Source organism: Sesamum indicum, linkage group LG7 (genome assembly GCF_026168435.1).
Source record: "Sesamum indicum cultivar Baizhima isolate 11 linkage group LG7, ASM2616843v1, whole genome shotgun sequence".
Taxonomy (NCBI): Eukaryota; Viridiplantae; Streptophyta; class Magnoliopsida; order Lamiales; family Pedaliaceae; genus Sesamum; species Sesamum indicum.
The window spans coordinates 4,395,313-4,411,349 of NC_142663.1; the positions used below are offsets into that span (position 1 = coordinate 4,395,313).

General features: G+C 34.5%; 1 protein-coding gene across 4 annotated transcripts; it reads left to right on the top strand.

Moving 5' to 3' along the window:
• Window positions 1-1,357: 1,357 nt before the first annotated feature.
• On the top strand, window positions 1,358-9,996 carry LOC105165940 (putative helicase MAGATAMA 3). Of its 4 annotated transcripts, none has more exons than XM_011085092.3 (8): window positions 1,358-1,571; window positions 2,895-4,403; window positions 5,115-5,297; window positions 5,881-5,976; window positions 6,113-6,275; window positions 6,435-6,567; window positions 6,654-8,420; window positions 8,529-9,996. In XM_011085092.3, the coding sequence occupies exons 2-8, from the start codon at window positions 3,062-3,064 to the stop codon at window positions 8,946-8,948; spliced, it is 4,104 nt and encodes a 1,367-aa protein (XP_011083394.1). In that variant the 5' UTR covers window positions 1,358-1,571; window positions 2,895-3,061; the 3' UTR covers window positions 8,949-9,996. The 4 variants fall into 4 exon arrangements, with proteins under 4 accessions (XP_011083394.1, XP_020551124.1, XP_088738718.1 ...); XM_020695465.2 differs by having other exon boundaries at window positions 2,898-4,403; XM_088882592.1 differs by having other exon boundaries at window positions 3,149-4,403.
• Window positions 9,997-16,037: the final 6,041 nt, after the last annotated feature.

Consider the following 16,037-nt stretch of genomic DNA (forward strand, 5'->3'; position numbering starts at 1 on the left):
TATATACATAAAGAAAAAAGCACTTGTTTTGATTTTATTTACTATATTACGTATATACATAATTCGCTATAGAAAAAAGCTTCTTTTATTTTGAGATATTGTCATCTAGAAAAAGGTTCGTTCTTGTTCTTATTTTGGTGTGTATTTTTATTAATGAATTTTCAGATTTTCTTTTTAATTTTTTAACAATTCAAAATTATTTGTGTAATAATTTGTTAATTTTCTAGTTCAAAATGAATACTTGGTAAAATTATAGAAATTACTCTTTCGTCTCAATTTATTATTCTCATACCAAAAAAAAAATAATTATAAATTTACTTTATTTTCGATCATATTTAACAATTTAAGTAAAAAATATTATTTTCCTCCCTTTCCCTTTTCTTCCCTTTTTACTTCCTTTTTATCTCATTGAACAAACCAGGGGTATAACTAATATTGACTATCATGATAAAAATTTAAGTTTTCACATTGATTTATTTGATAAAATTTAGTAATATTGACTTACTATAATTCTTGAACTGTATTGATTTATGATATAGAAAATAATTTATTTTTTATATGTATAACAAGTACGAGGAGGGTGAAGATGAAGCACCTCTACGTTGAAACTTATACATTTCATTTATTTTTCATCTCGTAATTTCTTTGTAATTTTCATAAAAAAAATTATAAAAATTAGAATATAGTTAAAAAATGTCTAAGCATTTTACATGAAAAATTATTTTTATAACAAAAAAACAAATGAATATATATATATATATATATTATTGTATTTTTATTGAAAACATGAAATAAAAGAGGTGACGAATGAAAGTCGTAATACCATCTATAACTGAAGAAATATATATATTTATTCAAAAAAAAAATTATTTGGTACAGCGATTGCGAGTTAAGGTAAGGTTATTCTTATTGGTGGATTATTAATAATACCATCATATATTATTACCCTATTTCCATATTAGAAAAATAAACATTAAATGAAATAAAGGATTTTAATTATGAGGGTTGTACAAAAATCAACGTACCTAATGTGATGGGAATCAGACGGCCATTAATCACTTTTAGCATGGAATCCAACACGGTCAAAGCAATGCTACGACAGATTAGCATGATCCGTACGATGTGAAATTTCGAGTTTACCCCGGAGCCGCTCATCTTAACATCCCCACCAAGCCGAAACCAAAAACCTAGGCCCTTGGGCATTTTTGGACACTGGAGGTCAAATTACGAGAACGCCCTTCCGGTTAATTCTCGGCGAGAATTGAATTAGTGGTGACCGGCTCAACCCGTAGCCGGTGAGTCTGCCCTCGTTATTTCCTATAAATACCCCTCAAAGCCTCCTCTGATTTTTGCATTCCTCTCCCTCAGTTACTTTCTCTCTCTACGCCGCTCTCTCACCGCCTATAGATACAACTATACATACAAAGAAAAACAACACTGATTTCTGTTGCACATAAATATTACTATTAGTATTATTAATTTTGTGTTATTACTTTATTATATATATAAATATACATATAGTTTTTGGTTTAAATAATTGTTTCTCTCTCTAGATTCGGTGTCCTCTTGAGGTAAAATCTTCTCTCTCTGACTCCTTTTTCTCCATCCTCTCTCTCTCTTCTTCTATGTTAGCTTGAATTTAGTTTGGATGAGGAAGAGGATTGTTAATTTGATTGGGTGGAGAAGGATTTATTAATTTGATTAGAAATTAGATCGTGAGTAATGCGTTTGACTATAGGGATTGGTTAATCTTGTAGTGGAATTACTTTCGATCTGAACTTTGAATTGTTGTCGATTCTGATGCCAATTAGTGGTAATGGGTAATTGTAATGTTTGGTAGATTAGTTTTCCTATTGTACTTGTTTGTATTCCTAATCTTGGTGCTCTAAGAGAATGCGCACTTCTTGGTTCTTATCTGTGTTTGTTATGAGGAGTGAATTTGATGTCGAGCTGAAGTTCAAGAATTTGATGTGGTTGGTATTTGTAGGATTTGGTTGGGTAGTATGAGAGGCCTGAAGGTTTGCCCTAGTTGTGTTCTTTTGGCTCTATAAGGTTTATTACGGATGGAGTCGCATAATTTGGGATCTATTGGTTTTGAATGCTACTTTCTGGGTCCCAGGTTATTATGTGGTGTTGGTATATGTGAGTATCAATTGGGAAGCGTTCTTCATCTTATACCTTACTTCTAAATCTCTGTTATTAGTTCTTTGCTTATATATCCTTACTACCTGTTATATTCGTTCTGCTATGGATTCAAGGCCCATTTTGGGATAGAATCTTCGTCAAATCTGATGATTCAGTACTAGGATTTTACCCTTTGTCAGTTCCTAGGAGAGCAGGATGTAGTGTCTATAGTTTCTGATTCTGTGTGTGTGGATTATGATTTAGTTTCTTGTTTGTTTCTTCTTTGATCCATTCTTGTCGTATTCATACATAGTACATGCATGTATATTCAGTACTCTGTATTCAATAAGTTCCATTAATACTCTCTCTGCCATGACATTAAGATATGGACATGAAACAGAGTATGTAGTCTACAGTATAAAAAGGAAACTACTTAAATTCACCTTCCAATGCGAGTGCCTGCTCTACTACTTCCATAGTTGGTTGATATTCTTCTCTTGCTTTTCCATTAATGCTGCCTTGAGGCTTGAGATTTTCTTTTCCCCCCTTTTTCTAGTAAAACATTATTTTGGGGCTATTTTGTTAAGTAAATTGATACAGTACTATACTGTAACTTTAATGTAGTATGTTGGAAGAACTCATAGTTTACCGTTGTTTGTGATTATAATAATTCAAACCTTTTTGTACATCCAAATATTATTTGGCTTCCCTTTTTATACTTATAGTGTGCATTTGGTTCTTACACTTTTTTGTTTCAAACTTTGACACAGAAGGTGCTTTTATTGTTTATTTGGCCGCTCCCAAAGTCCCGAATATTAGTGCTGATTGCCACTTTGGTTGGCATGTTATGTTCTTTTCCTACTGAAAATTATCCAAATAAAATTACTGGTAGACATTTTTGGACACATCCGTTTGCTTGTATGCAACTACTTGCGAAATGGGCTCAAAAGGACGGCTGTTATTTGATCTTAATGAACCCCCTGCTGAGAATGAAGATGATAATGATGCTGGTGTTTGTTTCCAGCCTCAGAGGGCGATTCCTTCTTCAAGTACCGCAACAGCCAGCTTGTTTGTTGCATCTGCTGGTCCCCAAGGGATAGTAAATAACCATGCTTTCTCCCATGCTTCTGCTGTATCTGGTTTCCAGCCTTTTGTGAGGTCCAAAGTTATCCAGGGATCTGATAGTTCTGCTGAAAAAAGGAGTTCCACTGACATGCTTCCCGCTATTGCTTCATCACCCCAACTTAGTAATGGCCAGGATATAAAGATTGCAACAAACCTGCAACCAGGAGGTCCTATGGATACGCAAGCTATTGAGAAGGAAGAAGGAGAATGGTCTGATGCGGAGGGCTCCATTGATGCTTACAGAAGAAGTGTTATCCATGAAGACTCAAGTGGTATAAATGATAAACAGGTGCTGGAGAAAGGTACGGTTGAGATGATGGGAACTAATGTCCCTGCTGGAGGTGTGGAGAATATATCTCTTAATCCTGGTGATGTTAAGAATGAAAACGATGTCCCTGTTTTTGGGCTGAGTCCAGAAACAAATGATAAGAAAGGTGATACATCTACCAATGGGCAGGAAGATGCTGCTCCTTTGCAGAAACAGAGAGAAGTTAGAGGAATTGAAGCAAATCATGCATTAAAGTGTGCAAATAATCTTGGGAAGCGTCCTAAGCTTGACCAGCAGAAGGAAGCAATGTTGGGAAAGAAGCGCAGCAGGCAGACCATGTTAATCAATATAGAAGATGTTAAACAAGCTGGTGCATTGAAGACTTCAACTCCTAGAAGGCAGATTCCTCCACCTACTATAACCCGAACAGTGAAAGAGTCTCGACCAACTCTGCCATCAGCTGAGAGAGGGGATAAGCAAACACAGCCTCTAGTCAGGGATGCAAAACAGGCTGATGTGTCGACCAATGAAGGCAATAATTCTGTGGAGCCGAATGAGTGTAAATCTGAAAGTAATGGCGACAGTAGCTCTGGGCATTTTGGACCTCCAAGGAGGTTGAATAGCTCGACAGATGTTTCTTCAGAAGGACAAGCAGCACCTGCTCCCAGACAGAGTTCATGGAAGCCGCCCCCTGATACAAGGCAACATAAGAATTCACAGTTTCCTGGTAGGAAACAAGCTATAAGTCAGAGTTTGAGTGATCCGAAATTAACTTCAAAGAAACTACCATCCAAAAAGCCAACTTTCACAAGCAACCAGTATCAAGATACATCGGTGGAACGCCTACTGAGGGAAGTGACAAATGAGAAGTTTTGGCATCATCCAGGTATCTAAGTATTTTTAAAACCTGTAAATACGCGATTACTTTCTGTTTGTTTGCGTGGTTACCTTACCTTTGATCTCTTTCTTGTTTTGCCATGATTTTTTCTATTCCTAAAGATAAGTTTGCTACTTACTGGAGATGGAAATTGTTCTTTAGTGTTGCCGATATCTCTGTGTCTGCAATTGTACCTTCCAAGGCTTTTGGCTATTTTATTTTTTTTGCGAGTATATTTCGCTTGCATAGTATGCATCGCAATGGATTACTTTTTCTCTTTGTACTAGAGAGCACCCAATTCAGTGGCCAATGATCACTGTATTTGACCCAAACAGCAGAAGCACCCTACATCTCCATGTTGTACATACCAACCCCAGAAGTGTGGTATTCTATTGATTAATATTTGGTCAGCTTGTCTTCTCGCAAATTCTGTCCATCATTTTGTAGTAATTATCTTTTATGTACGGAACTTCCGATATCACCCTCTTGGTGACATCATATTTATAGCTGTGCCAGTGTATGCACTGAAGTGCTGAGCTGTGGCTAGTATTTAGCAGCTTTTCTGATATCTTGACCTTGAGAATTTCCCTTTACTGTTTTCTTACTGTATATTTGTTGCAGGAGCTTTGAGTCTATAATTGTTTCTTCTTATAAAGGAAAATGATCAGTCCTAGATTTTTGTCTGATTTGTTAACTTATTGAACTATTTCTGCAAAACAGAGGTAGAGGAGCTCCAACGTGTTCCTGGTCGATTTGATTCAGTAGAAGAGTATGTTAGGGTATTTGAGCCTTTGCTTTTTGAAGAATGCCGGGCACAACTTTATAGTACGTGGGAGGAGTCATCTGAAACAGTTTCAAATCATGTTAGGGTAGGCATAAAAAGCATTGAACGACGTGAAAGGGGTATGATCCTATTACTTAAGCTTTCTCTTGTATTAGATCTCAACACTGTTTTCTCAATCAGTGTTTCAATAGAATGGAGAAGTTCCGCCAACCAATTCTCCAATATATTGTTCTTGATACTACTGTATATGCTATTTGAGTTACTGCTATTTGGTTTAGTATCCTGATTCCTGATAGCTACTTAGGGGACACGCTGAAAATGGTGATACTCGGTTATTATTGTCATGGTCTTTTCGATCCTGAGCATTTACTTATGCAAAATAAAGCAACCTGTTTACACTTTGTTGAGTTCCAGTAGAGGGTTATGTTTGCTGAATATCGGTTTCGTAGCCCATTCTTGTTGTGCGGTCATGCCTATAGTGGTTTGAGCCACTTCTAGCTATAACATCTTATTTTTACTATGTGAAACTGTTTCATGTGTTTTGTTTGGCAACAAAGACAACTGTTGTTTATACACATGAAAAGTGTATCCTGTCCAGTTTTTCGTATCTCCTTCTAGCAGTAGATAATGTTAGCCGCACGAGATTCTTTCACATCTAGCTACTTAAATTCTGTTTTGGTCTTCTCTGCTTTGGCTTCCTAGGATGGTTTGATGTGATACTAATTCCACCACATGAATACAAGTGGACATTTAAGGAAGGAGATGTTGCAGTTCTTTCATCCCCCAGGCCGGGAGCAGGTATACGTCTACTGTTGGATGCTTTTGGTTCTTTTTTCTCCCCTTCTTGTCTCGGCTTCAAAATAAACATTAGGTCTAAGTGTGATTTGTCAACTGGGATGCTATATGCTTACACACTTTGAACGATGCACTGCAGTCAATATTAGGAGGAATAGTTCCTCAATTTTGGAGGATGAGGAGAAGCCAGAAGTTAGTGGGCGTGTTGCTGGGACAGTGAGGAGACATATACCTATTGACACCCGAGAGCATACTGGGGCAATTCTTCACTTTTATGTTGGGGATTTATATGATTCCAGCAGGTGACTGATACTGTCTTTTTGTGCTTTGACTGATATGTTCACTTTAGAAATAATCTATTTATGGCCTAGATTTGGTTTTGCTATTGCTGGAACCATTACCTATCTAGGCCTATAAAGTTTCTGGCGCATATTATTAATTTTTCTTGTGTTGTACTTCAGCAAGATTAGTGATGATCATATATTGCGGAAGCTCCACCCAGGTGGTGTCTGGTACCTGACTGTGCTTGGTTCTCTGGCAACCACACAGCGGGAATATGTTGCTCTGCATGCATTTCGACGTCTTAATTTGCAGGTTCTTTGCAACTTTGTTTTCATAGTTAATGGCATTAATCAGTGTTAATGCTTTTATGCTTGACAGTCCCTGATGCCCTCTTGCAGATGCAAAATGCGATTCTTCAGCCTAGTCCTGACCAATTCCCCAAATATGAAGAACAACCACCTGCAATGCCTGATTGCTTTACTCCAAACTTTGTTGAATACCTGCACAGAACTTTTAATGAACCCCAGCTGGCTGCAATTCAATGGGCTGCAATGCATACAGCTGCTGGTACATCAAATGGCATGATTAAGAAACAAGAACCATGGCCTTTTACTTTAGTTCAGGGGCCTCCTGGAACAGGTAAAACACATACAGTATGGGGGATGCTTAACGTGATCCATCTTGTCCAGTATCAGCACTACTATACTGCATTGCTAAAGAAACTGGCACCTGAAAGCTACAAGCAGGTTAACGAGAACAACTCAGATAATGTGGCAGTTGGATCCATTGATGAAGTTCTCCAGAGCATGGATCAGAATCTTTTTCGAACTCTTCCAAAACTTTGCCCAAAACCTAGGATGCTCGTCTGTGCACCCTCAAATGCTGCAACTGACGAACTGCTTGCACGTGTCCTCGACCGGGGATTTATTGATGGTGAGATGAAAGTTTATCGGCCAGATGTCGCTCGAGTTGGTGTAGATTCTCAGACTCGGGCTGCTCAAGCCGTTTCTGTGGAACGAAGAACTGAACAACTTCTAATGAAGAGTCGTGATGAAGTTCACGGATGGATGCACAATTTGAGGATTCGTGAAACTCAGTTATCTCAGCAAATTGCTTGCCTTCAAAGAGAACTTAATGTTGCTGCTGCCACTGGTCGTGCACAAGGATCTGTTGGTGTTGATCCAGATGTTCTTATGGCCAGAGACCAAAACCGAGACGCTTTACTTCAAAATCTTGCGGCAGTAGTTGAGAACAGAGACAAAATATTAGTTGAGATGTCCCGCCTGCTCATTTTGGAAGGCAGGTTCCGTGCTGGTAGCAACTTTAATTTGGAGGAAGCTCGTGCTAATCTGGAAGCAAGTTTTGCCAATGAGGCTGAAATTGTCTTCACTACAGTCTCAAGTAGTGGGCGCAAGTTGTTCTCTCGTCTGACTCACGGCTTTGATATGGTCGTGATTGATGAAGCAGCCCAGGCTAGCGAAGTAGCAGTGTTGCCTCCACTTTCACTTGGTGCAGCTCGCTGTGTTCTTGTTGGAGATCCTCAGCAGCTCCCTGCTACTGTCATCAGTAAGGCAGCTGGAACCCTGTTGTACAGTAGAAGCCTTTTTGAGAGGTTCCAGCAAGCAGGCTGCCCAACGATGCTGTTATCCGTGCAGTATAGGATGCATCCCCAGATTAGAGATTTTCCTTCAAGGTACTTCTACCAAGGACGTCTTACAGACAGTGAGAGTGTTGCTAATCTTCCAGATGAGGTGTATTACAAAGATCCCCTATTGAGGCCTTATATCTTTTTTGATATCACTCATGGTCGAGAATCTCATCGCGGAGGTTCTGTTTCATATCAGAACACGCAAGAAGCACAATTTTGTGTTCGTTTATATGAGCACCTTCAGAAAACTCTGAAGTCACTAGGGGTTGGGAAAGTGTCTGTTGGCATAATTACTCCATACAAGCTGCAATTGAAATGCCTCCAACGTGAATTCAAGGATGTTTTGAATTCAGATGAAGGAAAAGACATCTATATTAATACAGTGGATGCTTTTCAAGGCCAAGAACGTGACGTCATTATCATGTCTTGTGTGCGTGCATCGGGTCATGGAGTTGGGTTTGTTGCAGACATTCGTCGGATGAATGTTGCTCTTACACGAGCAAGGAGAGCTCTCTGGGTGAGGTTCTTCTTCCTCATGTCTTTTACTTTTGTGTTGTTCCCGTGCTGTACCTTTGTCTGTTCTTTGAGCTAAATTGTTTGCTGTTTTGTCTTTAATTACTTACAGGTAATGGGAAATGCCAATGCACTGGTGCAATCTGAAGATTGGGCTGCATTGATTGCTGATGCCAGAACTCGAAACTGTTACTTAGACATGGATTCTCTGCCTAAAGACTTCTTTCCTGAGTCCTCTACTTATGGTACATTGTCTTCCAAGATCTCGAGTACAAGGGGCTTACGATCGGGACCACGATATAGGTCACATGATTCACATGTGGAGTCCAGGTCTGGCACACCATCAGAAGAGGATGAAAAGTCAAATATATCTTCAATTCCTAGGAATGGGAGTTATCGGATCTTAAGGCAAGGAGCTGAAAATTCATTGGATGATTTTGATCAATCTAGTGACCGATCTCGAGATGCCTGGCAACATGGCATTCAAAAGAAGCAAAATGTTGCTGGTGTTCTGGGAAAGCGAGACCTGTAACAGCTGGTAATTAATATCTAAATCATCCCTTTTGCTTTATGGGGCTCAGCTTATTGCAGTGGGACATGCGTTTAGGCTTGAGCTATTTCAAGCACCATGCCGTGCGTGATGATTTAATTGTTGAAAATGATGAGGGGCTTTCTAGTGTACTTGAAAGCTGCAAGTACAGTAGGAAAAAAGTTGTTTGAGCGAAGTGGTCAGCTGCTCAAAGAAATTTGGGTGAAGCAAGCGCCACTTGTGCACCAACTCTTGCATTTTGAGGAAAGATGGAATCTGAGCTTGAAGAAACTCGAGTAAATTGGCCCAACTTGCACACCTGCCGTTGCATTTTGAGAAGATGGACCCTAAGCTCACATTTCACTTGGACACCTGAAGATTTGCCTCGTCTCGGGTTGGTTGTTTCGAATCCATGCCTCCATTGGGTATACGTAATATCTCCTTGTACTAATGAGCTAAATTGATAGTCAACTGTACGAGGATCTTCATAGGTTCACTGAATTATCTGGGTAAGTAGGACTCATGGTATATTAAGGCTTACTACAACATGCTTTATTGATGTGGATTGCAGCCTGGAGAGTTTGATACCAACTGCTTTAGCCTATTTCCCGTGCCCTATGGCATAAAGAGTGTGTTTCTATGATGATGGACTCGGGATCTATTGTGGCAGTATAACAGTGGTAACGAGCGTGGCCATTCAAACTGCTGAAAGGTGTGGCACTCTGGTCTGTAAAAGTAAATCAGTCTGTTGAATCATACACTCAGATGCAAAAGCTACAAATGTTTCTGAATGAAAGATGAATCAATTTCTGGGAGGCTGGTGGGAGTTTGATTCTTACTGCAAGTTTTGAATGCAACTGAAGATGTGAACTTAGCGGAGTTGGTGCAGACTGGACGAGCTTCTGTATAGAATGTTAAAACGATAAAGCATTCTTTTAAAGATGATTACGTTTCAGTTGTAAATTTGATTCCTTCATTACTTTAGTAATGTTAGCAAAATTTGTACATTTCAAAAGCTAGTCTTTATGAGAAATGACTGAATTTGTCTGGAGCTCTCCCTGTGGCTTGATATTAGATTTCAGCCTTTTTCTTAAGTCACAACACTACACTGCCCAATACCTTGATCTTTATTCTTGCCTTTTGCTTCCGGCTATTGCATTAACGGCCAATGGGTGTGCAGGTGTTCCAGCATCCATTTTACTTCAACTTGATGGGAATGTGGAGAAAGAATGCAAAAAGAAATGCCGCATATTGGAAGTAAGGTAAACAACAGGGATAATTAAACAATATGGAGCGGTTTGGATCATCTATTGAAATTGGTAGTGCCTTTTGTCGTATACTTGTTTATATGCATGCAATACGTGCTTAAAAATTGTGTTATGTTTATAATTAATGAAATATTTTATGTATGAAGTACAATGACTGCAGAACCAATTTGCTGTAGAAGAATCAGATTGTAACTTAGAGGAAATTTCTTCAGTAACCTGGTTTGAAGTTGTGTAGTTCAATCATTCTTCCGGAGATGGTGTGTTAGACCGTGTTGTATCATCAGAAAGTAAGAATGTTGAAGCATGTAAATTACTATTGAACTGGTTTTCCTTGTGCCGGTGAAAATACAAGTAATTACCGAAATTAAGAGCTTAAATAGATACTTCTAGTAGACTTGCTCTATTTGTGAAGATTTGAGGTCAAATTCAAGGTGTCGGCCGAGTTTATAGGTTTTTCGGTAAGATGTTGCAAAATGTTATGGTATTAAAATAAGATTGTTGATTTTTTTAATTCGAGCTAGGAAAGAGCTCCACAAGCTAGAGGAAGAAGAAGAAACTTTTCTTTGAATTTGTTTTCTTCTTTCATTCCCAACAACTTTGTAAATAACTTCACCATTACATTCAATCTGTTGGATTAGGGGACATGTGTTTCATCCCTTTTCTTGGAAACAACTAGAAACAAAATAAGGGCTGGGCTAAATAAACTTAGATGTGGGTTAGGATACTTTGTGCTTGTAGTCTCTATATCATAAAAGCTTGTGGGTTTATTTTTTGAGCCTATGAATATTATCAGCTTCAAACTCTGTTAAGTCTGATCCTACCACAAAATGTTGAAATATATTTATAATTACATTTTAGGAAAAGTAAGCTTTTAAACTTTTATGTTTTTAGAACTTATACGGTATTAGATTGTATTTTAAAACATTTAGGCCATGATTGATATGTAGGAACTGGGTTGGAAAGAAGTTGGCACTCCCTAGACAATTTCTACGTATGTGATTGTTATAAGGAAAGGAATTGATGATTTTGTAGAAATTTCTATTCTCTTAGAAAAAAGATAGTGATTCCATCCCCATACATCATGATATTACCTATTCCTAACGTGTAGGGAATGAAATTCTTTTTTCTTGACAAAATATTAACATCTTTATTAATATTAGTATAAGCATACATTTGGGTGAATATTACATTTGGTCCGTTAAGTTTTCATTTAAAATAATTTTAGTCCCTCAAGTTTATTACTTGAGCTTAACATTTTTAATTTTTAATTTTGTTTTAGTTTGGTCCTTTTGGCCATTTTCGACGAAGATATGATGGAAATTTGACTTTCTGGAGGTTAAAATTGTCAATTTAACTTTCAATAACTTTAGTTATTTAAGTTTGTAAATTATCAAATTAGTACTGTTTTAGAAAGGAAATTATATTTTTTATATGATGAATATGATGTAATTATTTAGTATGAAAAAGAAAATTTTGAACTAATAACATATTGCTTAATGTAAAATTAAATACTCTCTCTCTCTCTCTCTCTCTCCTCTCTTTTACATTTTCAAAAGTGACAACAAAAATTAAAATTATGAATAGATTCGTAAAGATTATCTAATCTGAAAATATAATTGAAAAATCTAAGTCTGTTTTTTTAATTTTGAGAGTTAAAAAGATAAGCCAATAAATTTAAAATTTAATAATATTTCTTAAATATTAATAGCTACGATTTTGAAGAAACAAGTTGGTGAAATATAATTTTGACTAGATTATTTGATAGATTTCATATATATTATATAATTTATTTTAAGAGGTTTTTATAGATTTTTTCCTATAAAATGGAGCTATATATATTTATATTAATAAAACCTCTAAAAATAAATTATACATATATGAAGTCCACCGAATAAACTAGTATACAAAGTATAATCTACCGACGTTTTATTAAAAAATCCAAATATTTAATAAATATTATTAAAGTTTAACTTTTTTAAAATTATCTAACTCTTAAAATAAACAATTACAAACTTTTTTTTATTAAAACTTATTTATAATTATAAATTTTTTTAACTACTGTTAAAAAAAAGATAGTGTTTATTGCAAGTTAAGTAATATATTATTATCATATTCATAAGAGTTCAAAATTTTATTATTTTCATAAGATAAATACAACATATTGGCATAAAAAAAATATTGAATAGTCATTTTTTGTTTAAGAAAAGAATTAATTTGATAATTTTACAAATTTAAAGGACTTAAGTGATAAAAATAAATTTATTGACCATTTACCTTCCAAAGAGTCAAAATTCGGCTACATTTTTACCCAAGAATGAAAAGAGGGATCGAGACAAAAATTAAATTTTAAGGATACTAAAGTAAAGAAATGAAGTTTAGGGACTAAAATAATTCTAAATGAAAATTTAAGGAACCAAATGTAGCATTTACCCTATAAAATATCATATATTAGCATATATACAATATATTGTTGTATTCTACATTTTCGATATGTATGCTAAAGTATATAAATAATAAGAATTTTTTAAAATAATTTAAATATATGAAAACTTTCAGTAATATATATTATAAATTTATAATTAATTTACAATTTCAAAATAATATTTTTTATGTAATGAGCCGTTGCTTAGTTGTTTTTTTCTTAATGTTTTTAAGTTTCATTATTTACAGAACATATAAATCAGTAATTTGAAAAGTTTTGATTCAATTCCGTTTTTCATTTTTTTGACATACCAAACATAGGAATAATATACTAAAAATCATTCCACTGCTACTTTTATTCAAACATATGTCGACGTCTAATTTTCAGATAAGAAAGTATACAATTTCTTATCTTTAAGATTTAACAACTCCAATTTGTTTATATTAATTACGGAATATTCATAACTAACATCTTATAAATTTTATTATATTAGCTAATTATTTTAAAACAAAATCTAACATTTCATAAACTTTGAATTTTTTTTTAAAGATGTATAATTAAGTATAAAATATTTCATATAATTAAATTTTGCCAGACACCTCAATTCTATTTAGCCTGCCGAGCATCCCCCCCTCCCGGTTTTATTGCGATCACGGGACGTTGAATGAGCTGCAAGGAAATGGAGAGGTAAACATATCATTAACTTGGCTTATCGTGCACTCCTGGTTTACCATATTTGGAGGGAACGAAATTTGAGATACTTTGAGCATACGGAGCGACCACCGAATATAATAGCTACTATTATTGTGGAAGATATTAGACAGAGGATTATCAGTGTTAATTTATCCCGTTCTGTTAGTTCATGTGCGTTATATAGATTATGGCGTATCCTTGGCCTGTCGAGGGAGAAACCACCAGTTGAGCACTGCTATTATTGTACGATCTTATTTTATTAATGAAACTTACATTTACCCAAAAAAAAAATGATCATCCTCTGGTTATTTCCATTCATGACTTTGCTTATGGAGTAATTATCTTATTTAAGAGGCAATTAATTGATTGCATTAAAAAAACAAAAAAAACAAAAAAAACCTCAAATTTTTCATGCGTTGTTTGGTTTCTTGGTATGATAATGGTTTCCGAGATTTTCATATATTTTATATTTGTTAGATATTTTTGGAGCTTATAAAATATTCTATTTTATTTTAAATATTTAGGTAAAATAAAATTATTAAGTACATATGATATTAGTACTATCAATATTATAATTCATTGGTCATATTCCACTAAATTTATCATAATTTTTTAAAAATAAGCTGGAATTATGTCCTTTATACTTTTAAAGAAATTTATAAGCTCTAAGTAACATTTTGTCTTCGTATCCATAAGTTCATTTTCTAAAAATTTCACAAAACAATTTTCGACATTTATTAAATATTTTAAAGATCTTATAAACTCAAACACCGTTGAACAACTCTAAGAAATGCTTCTTGATAGAGGTTTGACAGTGATGTCGAACGTCACTATAAAAATAAAATTATTCATTATATTTTATTGATTGTCGTTAAAAGATTATAGTGAATTAATATTATCCACCATCATTAAAATTTGACTATAATTAATGAATATTTTTGATGATTTTAACCATAATCAAAATATTTACTTTTATTTTTAAATATGGCTAATGTTTTGCCTAGCTTGGAAAAGTAGTGCAGCCATAATTATTTAGTATTTACCATTTCTTTCCACATTTAATCTTTAGTCATTATCAAATGTAATATATCATATCTAGTGGGTCTAATATAAATAATGAATCTTTTATCGCACTTTCAATTTCATATATTGCTATCATAGTAACGAGTTATTGATATTTTTTTTTATAAATTAAAATATAGGGTAATTTACAACGACCTTCTCTTAAATTTAACATAATTACGAATACCCCTCATTATTTGAAAAATTACAAGCACCTCCCAGGTTTTGATGAAATTATGTAATCCTTAAATGAATGTATGAAATTGTGAACTATGTTCTCACTGTATTTTTTTTTAAAAAAAATTGGTAAAAAAATCAATAGAGGTGGATGAAAAAATTTAAAAAATTATAAAAAGAATTATTCACTTAGTCAATAAAAAAATCAAAAAATAAAATAAAGTAAAATTATAATATTTAATCCACAAGGGCATTTTGGTCAGTTCACCAGAAAAAATAGATGGAGAACTAACGAAGACTAACGAAATGGGTTAATTGTCAGAATATCGTTAAAATCAGGGAGGTATAAGTAATTTTTAAATAATAAGGGGTATTCATAATTTTGCTAAATTTTAGAAAGAAATTGTTGTAATTTATTCTAAAATATAGCTATATATAATACGCACACAAACATGATATGAGTACATGACACGATTTATGTTCTTACTGATTTAACCAAATGAAGAAAAAGTGTATCACAAACGCAACCTAATAGAGTTGGAATAATTCTGGGTGGAAAGCAACAAAAAAGTGAAAACTCACGTGTCATGCACGTTTCATGTACTCAGGTTTTCCTCCACATAAACAGAACCCTAGAATGAAATTATGGGTTACCTTATCATGTGTAGTGTTTCCACGTTGGGATTGAATATATTTTTAGTCTTATAATTTAAGAAAAAATATATTTTTGATCTATTTTTTTAGAGGTGATGGTAATTTTAGTTCAAATTAATTTAAAATAACGAATCGGGATAGTAATTTTAAAAAATAGCAATTCAAGAACAAAATGCCTAATTTTGCCGGAATCGCGCACATGATGAGCATGAAACTACATTAATTTGGGGATTTCTTCAAAATCTGACGAATTAGTATACGTGGAAGTATTTTGTTTAGCCAATGCTTACCCCTTGCCACGTAAGTTCCGGTTGAAAAAATACTCCCACATAAGCTAATTTGCCGAATTTTTGAAAAAATCCTAAATTTATGTGTTTATTTGCGTATCATGTGGGCGATTCTGACAAAATTAGGGCATTTTGTCCTTAAATTGCTATTTTTTAAAGAATTACTGGTTTGAGTCGCTATTTTGAATTGGACCTAAACTAAAATTGCCACCGTCCCTAAAAAACTGGACCAAAATTATATTTTTTTCTATAATTTAATTTGTTTAAAATTTCTGTCTTTTAATATTTTATGGTAGGATTTTGATCTTGTATCTTTTTAGTTTTTGCAATTTCAGCTTTTTTTTTGTTTTTTTTCTTGGTTGGACTTCACTCCACCTTAGATAAGGGTGAACTCCGATGGGGGAAAAAGAAAAGAAAAAAAGACTGGAATTATTAAAATTAAAAAATTACAAGATTAAAAGACTACTTGCAAAAGCTAAAGGACAAAAATACTGGCAAAAATGAGTTAATAGGAACGGTGGCCAACAAT